The following is a 10,425-nucleotide window of genomic DNA, read 5'->3' on the forward strand; positions in this document are numbered from 1 at the left end:
TCCAACCACCACAGTTCAAGTCCCGTACCTGGCGGCAAAGTAAAATTGAATAAATAATTTTATATATATATATATATATATATATATATATATGAAAACAAAATGACCTTATATTTTTTTCCTCTTGACAACACAGATAGGTATTTTCAGCATAATGCTCCCCATATCTGTAAACTCCTGGCCTTACCCACTAGATTAATTATTGTTGTTTTACAATTAAATACAATTTAAAATATATTAGGGGAGTTCTCCACCCTTCAAAGCTCTTTACTTTGTATTTGTTTTAAACACTTTTTTAAAAAGCAAAATATACCTCTGAATATATTCTATATCGAGGAGAACTGGTTGTCTTATGAAAGGAAAGATCAAAAGCAAGTTTTAGGACTTTAAAAATGAAGTAGTTCTACAAAAAAGGTCAGAGCCTTAAAAAGCTTCAGTATAGTAAACAGGTTCTGAGTAAATATGTTCAGAGGACAATAACCTATTTAAAATGCCAAGTATAAAATTATGAAGAGTAATTATAATGCTGGTGTATTTTATGATGTAATACAGTTCACTTATACTTTAAAGAAAATTAAAAACTGTACACTGAAACATACCTTAGCATTGTGCATACTCATGATGTTTCCACAGTCATCCATGTACTGTTTCAGGTCTTTATCCTATAAAAACAGCACCTTACTATGTGATAAGTGGTTTTCAGTTAACAGTTTCACTTAACAGTTTTTAATTTATACAAATAAGTTGTTTTTCAAGGAAAGATATTAGATGCTCCATACACATAGCTTAATTAAACATCAATAACTAAACAATAATGTCCCTAAGGCTATTAAAAAGTCCAACTAGTTATGCTTTATTAAAGCAAAATTACATACTGAATTTTGATTAAATGCTTACCAGATATTCGAAGACTAGAGTCAAAGATTTATCTGTGTGAACAATGTCATGTAAGGTTACTATGTTTGCATGTTTTAGATCCTTTAATAGTGAAACTGCAAAACAGTAAAGAAAGTCAAATATTTAGTCAACGGTAGCCCATCTTTTAAAAACCTGAAAATATGAACTGATTGAGTACATTTTCTAATGTTTAAAACAATTCACCAAGGGCACTGGCTGAAGACATTGTAAAGATATCCATTTTTTCTTTCCTTCTTTTCTTTCTTTTTAATTGCTAAAGGTCAGGTACACTAGCTGGGGAAAGAGAGACAGAGAGAACCCCCAGTCACGCTGCAATCCCCACCCTGTCAGAATCTAAGGCACATACTCAGTGTACTTCTCCAGCCAGGATGCAAACAGTAGTTGGCCATGTGGGATCTGGCTCCCTTATCCACTAGGCTATTGAGCTCACCCAATTTTTTTTTTCCTTTTATGGTTCTGGATTTGATATAACAATACTTAAAATTTTCTCCTATATTACAATGCTCTTTACATCATCTTCTGGTTTGCTCTTTCTTTTTTAATTTCGTTTTTTGAAACTTTATAATTTAGATATGAAGTGCAAGGTGATTTTTCTCCCCTCTAAATATCCATTGAGTTGTCTCAAATCATTTTCTGAATAATCTATCTTTTCTTTATAAGATAACATAAATGCTTTACATGCTGTTTATCTTTTATGCTCATTTCTTATTCGTAATTTATTTAATTTATAGTAGCTCTGCTCCCTGTGTGCCAATATATAACATTTCCGAGGCTGGATCTATGGCTTAATGGTTAAGGGAGCCAAATCCCACACAGTCTACTGTGTGGTTCAAATCCCAGACTCAGCAGCTTGAAAATTATGCCAGGCACATATGCGTGCATGCCCCATATCCCTCCAAAATGGAGAAATGGAGAAGGGATGGCAGCATGACCACTTCCCACCAGAAGTGCTTTCTTCCTCTCTCTCTGTCTCTGTCCCTCCCCTGTCTCTCTCTGGTGAGCACACACACCTTCTGGCAAAAACAGAACAAAAAGAAAAAAAAAAAACTCTACATGAAATATTTGTCCATGAGAGTCATTTTTAATGACTTCACAGTATTTCACTGTAAGTTACATAATAATAAATGGTTAAATATTTTGGTTTTAGAGATTAACTTTTTAAAGGCCTAATTATACTGCTCTCTGTTGTTTATATATCAGAATTCTTTTTCACTTATAAAAAGTAAGTTCTATTACATGACTTTGGTTTTAAAGTGTTCTATAATATAAATATTATACCTTCTCTTATAGCTGTGCAGGGTGCGCCTTCCTCATGTTCCAACCGAATCTCTTTTAATGCCACCAAGTTCTCCGTCAATTTACTTCGTCCTTTATATACTGTTGCATATGTACCCTATAAAATGTATTTTCAAAGGAGACATCAAAAATATCATGACAGTCTACTTAATACCATCTATATAACGTCTATAAAATCCCGTACTGAATTTCTAATGTCTAAGCATATGTTAAATTCCATCTAGCAAAGAAAATTCCACAATGACCAGTCTTAGTTTTATTTCTTTTCCAAAATTTATTGATTTCTTCCATAAGAGAAATAGAGCTAAAAAGAGAGAGAGAAAGACAAGTACCCCCAACATGGTCTCATATCTTGATACCCCAAACCTTTCCCAGCCAGCCAAGATCGCAGGTATGCATGTGCCTAGCATACATAAATCCATGTGGAAACCAAACCCCTATCTTCCATGTGGCTTCCAGCGTTGTCAAATGTTGCACTACCACAGTGGTAGTGGCTGGGTCAGTCTTTGTTTATCTTAAATCAAGGAGGATTTCTGTTCCATATACACAGATTCCATACTCTTACAACTCCAGAGAAAGCATAAAAACTAGGGAAAATATTTAATTTCTGTACTTTATTTCAGATTAACTGTTGGATTAAAACCTTTAAAATCATACATGCATCACCTGCAACAATGTGTATAATGAAGGACGACAATCGAGCTTATTAATTACAAATGTAATCAACGTACTATTTAAAATTTTACCCACATTTCCAGATTTTTCAGAATCTTCGAACATTAACTCTCATTGAAAAATGTATACTTTTTTTTTTTTTCTATAGGAGATCTCTTTTATCATTGCCAGGAGAAGCCCTCAAACTCCCTTAAGGTTTCTCTATTAACTCTAATTATTATCATTATTATTTGGGGGAATTTTTTTGGCCCTTTCTCACCCTGGGAAGTAAACTTTTTTTTTTTATTCTTTTTTTTTTTTTTTTGAGAGATTTTCGCTATAGGGCGTGTGCGCTCGCCAGACAGACAGAGAGAGACATAAAGACAGAAAGCGAGAAATCACCCCCCCAGGGGGGATGGTCACGCCACAATCCCTTCTCCTCCATTCCCCTCGTGGGATCTTGGGCACGCACGCACACGCGCCCGGCATGAGTTTTAAGCCACCGGGTCCGGGACGTGAACCACGGTCGACTACGTGGGAGTCCAGCGACATAGCCATTACGCTAACTGCTGGTTCCCTAAACTATTTTTTTAAGAGAGATTTTACTACAGGGTATGTACACTCACTAGAGAGATAGAGACAGACAAAGAGACAGAATGCGAGAAATCACCCCCTGGGGGGATGGTCATGCCACAGTCCCTTCTACTCCATTCTCTTCTCAGAATTTTGGGTGCACACACGCACATGCGCCCTGCGTGACTTTTAAGTTGCTAGGTCCGGGACTTGAACCACGGTCAGCTATGTGGGAGTCCAGTGACATAACCATTACACCAATTGCTGGTCCTAGTAAGCTATTTTTCAAGTTAATAGCTCTACAGTTTGAGCATCCCTAATCTGAAAATCTGATCCAAAATGCTCCTGTATCCTAAACATTTTTCGCATTGACATGACACCCATGAGTGGAAAATTCCACATTTGACCTCATGTGACAAATCACAGTTAAAATGCTACAACAAAAAAAATACTGTATAAGACTACCTTCAGGTTACATGTATAAGGTAAAGGAAATATAAATGAATTTTGTGTTTAGACTGGGTCCTATCCCCAAAATATCTCATTATGCATATGAAAATATTCTAAACTTGGCAACACTTCTGATCCCAAGCACTCTGGATAAGAGACATTCAACCTACAGTAGCAAGTATTAAGAAACCAAGAACTCTCTTAACCTTCACTGAAATACATTTCAATCATTAAAGGTAGTACTTAGGTTTTTCACAGTTTTGAACTCATGCAGTTTCTCATATGATAGTACGGATAGGACAACTCCAAGAGGCTAACTAACAAATAGATGCCTATTTTGTTACTATGAAAGTACAATACTTTATGCTTCAATAAAAGATTACAGCATTTACTTACCTCGCCAAGCTTTTCCAATTTGATGTAGGTTTCCATTTTTCCAAACCCAATTTCTGACTGAAAGTAAACAGTTACATATTTAGTACTTATTCTTAAATTTTGAATCCATCACTTCCTCAACTTCTGAAACTTTCCTAAGAATAGAAATATCTGATTATAATCAAATTGTTCAACAACTGTCAAAGTTTAACGTATACTCAATGTTGGAACACCAAAGTGCACAATTAAAATTGTCAACCCATTTTTATATATATATCATTTAACATTCTGCTATGAAAAACATTATAAGACCTGAACTTTCAAGATGTCATAGATATTTTAAGATATTAAATGACTTATAAAAGATGGCTGCTTGACTTCCTTTTTAACAAAACAGTAATTTTTCCTTCATCAATCTTTGAATTCCCTCTAAAGACCTGCAAACAACAAAATACTATTTTTTTTAGGTTCTCCAATCAAAATGTAATGAAAAAGACAACTGAAAAATCACACTCTGCTACGGACCGGGAAAATACAAATACAAAAGAAGCAATATAAGTCTAATTTTGGCTGCAGAATAGAGGCTCTTGACATGAGTTTTCAAGCCCTTTATATCTTGGGATTGCTTGCATATTTTGTATGGAGTTGATAAATGAGATAAACGGATATGTAATGGAAACCCAATATTTAAAGACCAGGCTGGGCACATTAGCCTGTAATCACAGCATCTGAGGAGGCTGAGGCAGGAGAAGTGTGAATTCCAGAGCAGCCTGGGCAACACTGCAAGACCAATCTCTACTGTCTCTATTTAAAAAAATAAAAAAATCTATAAATGAAAAACAGAACTAAAAAACTTAACAAAAGATATAGAAAAAAATGTTTTTAAAAAAGAAGAGGAACCAGCAGATGGCGTAATGGTTACGTTGCTGGACTTACACGTAGTCAACCACGGTTCGAGTTCTGGCTTAAAAAATTTCTGACTTTCTCTCTGTCTCTCCTGTGAGTCTACATGCCCTATAGCAAAAATCACCCTCCAAAAAAAAAAGATAAATAGAAAGCTAGAAACTAGGAGACAAAAATAGAAAAAAGTAAACACATAAAAGAAAACAATTTATCTTAAAATTGCTTTCTAGTACTCCTTTGAAGATAAAAGAAAAAGCAGTAACCTAAAAATTCATTTCTTGTGAGACCAGCAGATGGCATAATGGTTAAGTTGCTGGACCACATGGCTGACTGCTATTCAAGTCCTGAACTCAGGGGCTTGAAAATCGTGCCAGGAATGTGTGTGTGTGCATGCCCAAAGTCCTGAGGGGAAACTGGAAGCTGGGCAACACTGCAAGACCAATCTCTACTGTCTCTATTTAAAAAAATAAAAAAATCTATAAATGAAAAACAGAACTAAAAAACTTAACAAAAGATATAGAAAAAAATGTTTTTAAAAAAGAAGAGGAACCAGCAGATGGCGTAATGGTTACGTTGCTGGACTTACACGTAGTCAACCACGGTTCGAGTTCTGGCTTAAAAAATTTCTGACTTTCTCTCTGTCTCTCCTGTGAGTCTACATGCCCTATAGCAAAAATCACCCTCCAAAAAAAAAAGATAAATAGAAAGCTAGAAACTAGGAGACAAAAATAGAAAAAAGTAAACACATAAAAGAAAACAATTTATCTTAAAATTGCTTTCTAGTACTCCTTTGAAGATAAAAGAAAAAGCAGTAACCTAAAAATTCATTTCTTGTGAGACCAGCAGATGGCATAATGGTTAAGTTGCTGGACCACATGGTCAACTACAGTTCAAGTCCTGACCCAGAAGCTTGAAACTCATGCCAGGCAAATGTGTGTGTGTGTGTCCAAAATCCTAAGAGGAGAGTAGAGGAGAAGGGACTGTGGTGTGGCCATCCCCCCAGGGGTGATTTCTCACTTTCTGTCTCTGTCTTTCTGGCAAGCCCATGTGCCCTACAGCAAAAATCTCTCTTAAAAAAAAAAATTCAATTCTTGCTTAGAATGGTGCCAATACCCTTAAGTAAAAAGCTAGTGAAAGGAAATTATGTTCTTTCATATATAACATCGGTTCTCAAAGGTATATGAACTACGTTGGGCTGTTAAAAACTGTGTTTTAGTTAACACTAGAGGTCTGACATGCAAGTTTTCTGGAACTACAGGATAAAATAAAAGTGACACTTGATGACTAGTCTTGGCATCATTAACTACTCTTGACAATAGGATAAACTGTCCAAAGTCAAATGACCGAAAATAGCAGAGGTCCCTCAAAGGAATTGTTTTTAGCCTTTTATTACAGTGATAATCTATCATGTTAAAAGTCATGTGGAAAACTATGTCCATTAATACTTAATTCAATTTTAGTAAACTAAAAGTTTGATTACAAGTGTTATTATTAAATATTTGAAAAATTATTTCTTTTTATACTCTTTACCAGTTTTTTTCTATACTTGGTGTTTACCAAAAAAATTTTTTTAAATGAAGTTTTAGAACTATCAGACACTACCCACCCACATATTATATATGACTCAGTATTAAGTCCTTGCTTTCTACTACCAATAACTATGCAGAACAATGAAGTAAAACTATAAGAGACAACATTTTCCAAATACAAGAGAGGTTTTTAATTCAATATAGGCAAACAGCATATTACCTGGCACATGAAAGCCTAAATCTGAATGATCTTTTAGTTTATTTATGCTTTGTATAGTCCATTTACATATGATCTCAACTTATCTGTTAAAAAAGGCTAATAGCCACACTAGAACATCTTTATTTCTAATACCTATATCTGGAATTCAGGTGCTTAAATTCACAAATATGAAGCCATTGCATTTTAGCCAGGAATCCTGAGTCTTGTGTTATCTTTTACGGCAGAAAGAACTATATTAAGAATTAATGGGAACTAGTAGGAACAAAACAATGACTATCCCTGAAAAAAAATTTCAAAATGTCATCATCTGTAACAAATGAGAAGTGCATGGGAAAATATGACTGTGAGCTAGGAAGTTTTTTTTTTTATCAGAGTAGAGAAATTTTCTTTCATCCTTTTATCTTAAATGAATATATAAGTATTCCCTTAAAATATCAAATATACTTTGGTCCAATGGGGACTATGACAAAATTACTGAGCTTTGCTTTAAAGATTAGGTAAGTAGACTACAGATTAAAGACTGTAAAAATGAAAATGTTTTAAGACATTGCTATATCTTATCAAGTATATATAGAATAGCCATAAGAGATGCATCAAAACTTTAACATTATAAAGAATCACTTTTCAGAGAATGAAATTTAGTGACAACATTAGAGTTTGATGAAAGAAGCTCTTTTCCTTTTGAGAAAAAGAAAGTAAATACAGTACAGTGGTTTCTTTTTTATCTACAGTTCCGCTCTCAGCAGTTTCAATTACCTGCGGTCAATCTTGGACTGAAAGGCTGAGCACAGTACAGTAAGATATTTCAAGAGAAAGAGAGAAATGACATTCTTGTAAACTTTATTATTATGGTCTATTGTTATAACTATTCTACTTCATTGCTTGTCTCCACTGTACCTAATTTACAAATTAAACTTTATCATAGGTATGTATATATAGGAAAAAAACTGTAGAGTATCAAATTCTATATAATGTGTTTCAGGCACCCACTGGGGGTCTTGAAATGCATTCTCACAGATTAAGGGTGACTACTGTACTATAATGATGAAGTGAAATTTGAATAATCAGTCTACAAGATAAATAGCACTACTGAATTCCACCCACGCAGGGAGAGAATTCAGATAAAAGGCACAATTAAATCAACTAAATTGGCTGTCAGATTCTAATTCAAAGATAAAATATACCCCACCCTACATTCCAACCTTAAGGATTTAATGATTATATCCAAAGAGTATTCACTGAATCTTTAAATGGAATTTTTAGAAAATTTTGCTTGCATTTTGATCTGCTGAATATGACAAGATTAACAATAGACATAATGCCTAGCTTGTTGACATGTTCTCCTACAGAAATTATTCAGAGGACAGAGGACAAAGCTCATTTATTCAGCATCTACCAAGCACAATGCTAGGTGCTGGGGACACAGTGAAGAAGATAGACACGATTCCTGTTTTCAGGAGGTCATAATCTAAACTGAGTTTTGACTTAAATTTTTTTAGAATACATTTTAAAAGTTAAAAAGTTTCATCAGTTAGACATAATAGCAAAAGAAACAGTATAATGAGTTTTTTTATTTTAATACAATATATAAACTACATTAATTCTGGTTTTTAGACAAACGAAGATTACTTTTTTCCTGACACTTCATAGTAAGGAAATGGATCACTTTTTGGCAGCCTCAGGCAAAGTCCTGTTCAGATGGGTCTTACAGCACAAACACATGAAAATTTGAAAAAGTAAAGGATAAATACATATTTTATATCCATATAATAAATTTATCCATATAATAAATAAATAAATAATAATATAACATAATAGTCTTCCTATAATTCAGTGAAACTTATAAGTGGTATGGAGAATCATGGAGATGTCTTCATTTGGGGTCTGGCTACATCATTACTAGATCACTGTTGTAAAGACAGAAACACGTGAGGGATGACGTTCTAACAGACCTCTGAAACAAATGAGGTACGTGCGGAGGTTCTGTAGGTGCATTTTAAAAATCAGAACGCACTGGGGGCAGGAGGAGGGAGGACTTTTGCAAACATTCATTTCCTTTTCAGTGAGAATTACAGTTACTGACTGAAATGTGCCTTATCTCTTAGGAATGCAGGGGACAGAAACGTGATTGAGAACCTATACTCTATTTGGTCATTCTGTCTTAGGAAAATTGCTATTACCACCTTAATCCTGTAAATAATGTATCAAAAGTAAACAGTGTGTGGACTGTCAAACTTATGTACCTACCTCAAAATAAAACATATTTCTTTTCTTTTTTTAAAGAGGTTTTTGCTATAGGGCACATGCGCTTGCCAGACAGAGAGAGAAAGACAGAGAGCTAAAAAACGAGAAATCACCCCACAGAGGGGATGGCCACGCCGCAATCCCTTCTCCTCCATTCTCCTCTCGGGATCTTGGGCATGCACGCACACGCGCCCGACATGAGTTTTAAGCCACGGGGTCCGGGATGCGAACTGTGGTCAAATACGTGGGAGTCCAGAGACATAGCCATTACGCTAACTGCTGGTCCCAAACTTATTATTTCTTGAGAGATCACAGGACTGAGTATTCTTTAGACATAAGGGTGGACTACATAGAATATGTACTGGTAAAGCAAGGAATGAGGAATCCAAATACTCATTGTTTACAAAGGAATACAAAGACTCTTAAAATGCATAAAACTGGGACCAGCAGTTAGCATAATGGCTATGTCGCTGAACTCCCATGTAGCCGACTGTGGTTCGAGTCCCGTTCCTGGTTGCTTAAACTCACGCTGGGCGTGTGTGCGTGCCCAAGATCCCGAGAGGAGAATGGAGGAAAGGGGATTGTGGCATAGCCATCCCTCCTGGGGGGTGATTTCTCGCTTTCTATATCTCTATCTCTCTCTGTTTTTCTGGCGAGTGCACGTGCCCTATAGCAAAAACCTCTCAAAAAATGCATTAATCTGATCATTTTAATATAGTGAGGAAAGTTTTCAAATACAGACTTTCATTCTAATTAAGTTGCACTTAGTCTCACCAAACATTCATTGCTATGCCATCATGGTGAGTGCAACGAAGCTCTTATGAACCTTGACCATCTACATATAGGCATTCCCACTAATACTTAACCAAGTATGTTATAAGAGCTAGAACATTCCATTTCTTTTTAACCATACATGAATATTAAGCAGCACTTCACCAATCCAACATCCAACACATCTAATGTGAGATTATAATGACTAAATATCATATGGTGTCTATCCTGGATAAGATCCTGAGGTAGAAAAGGGCATTAGCAGACCAGCAGATGGCATGGTGGTTATATCGCTGGATTCCCACATGGCTAACCATAGTATCGGTCCCAGACCCGGTGGCTTGAAAATCAGGCCAGGCGCCTGTGTGAACGTGCCCAACCAAGATCCTGGGAGGAGAATGGAGGAGAAGGAACTGCAGTGTGGCCATAACCAGCAAGCGCATGTGCCCTAAGGCAAAAACCTCTCAAAAAAAAAAAAAAAAAAAAAAGGGG

General features: G+C 35.5%; 1 protein-coding gene across 2 annotated transcripts in view; it reads right to left on the reverse strand.

Moving 5' to 3' along the window:
* Positions 1-10,425, reverse strand: part of CDK17 (cyclin dependent kinase 17) — a 48,924-nt gene that overhangs the window by 22,687 nt on the left and 15,812 nt on the right. For both annotated transcript variants that reach the window (XM_006154883.2, XM_006154884.2), the window contains exons 5-8: positions 4,288-4,344; positions 2,197-2,311; positions 898-992; positions 600-662 (exon numbers count right to left, since the gene is read on the reverse strand). In XM_006154883.2, coding sequence (XP_006154945.1) covers positions 600-662; positions 898-992; positions 2,197-2,311; positions 4,288-4,344 — 330 coding nt within the window. The remainder of the gene's footprint in view (positions 1-599; positions 663-897; positions 993-2,196; positions 2,312-4,287; positions 4,345-10,425) is intronic.

This window comes from Tupaia chinensis, unplaced genomic scaffold, assembly GCF_000334495.1.
Source record: "Tupaia chinensis unplaced genomic scaffold, TupChi_1.0 Scaffold000423_1, whole genome shotgun sequence".
NCBI lineage: Eukaryota > Metazoa > Chordata > Mammalia > Scandentia > Tupaiidae > Tupaia > Tupaia belangeri.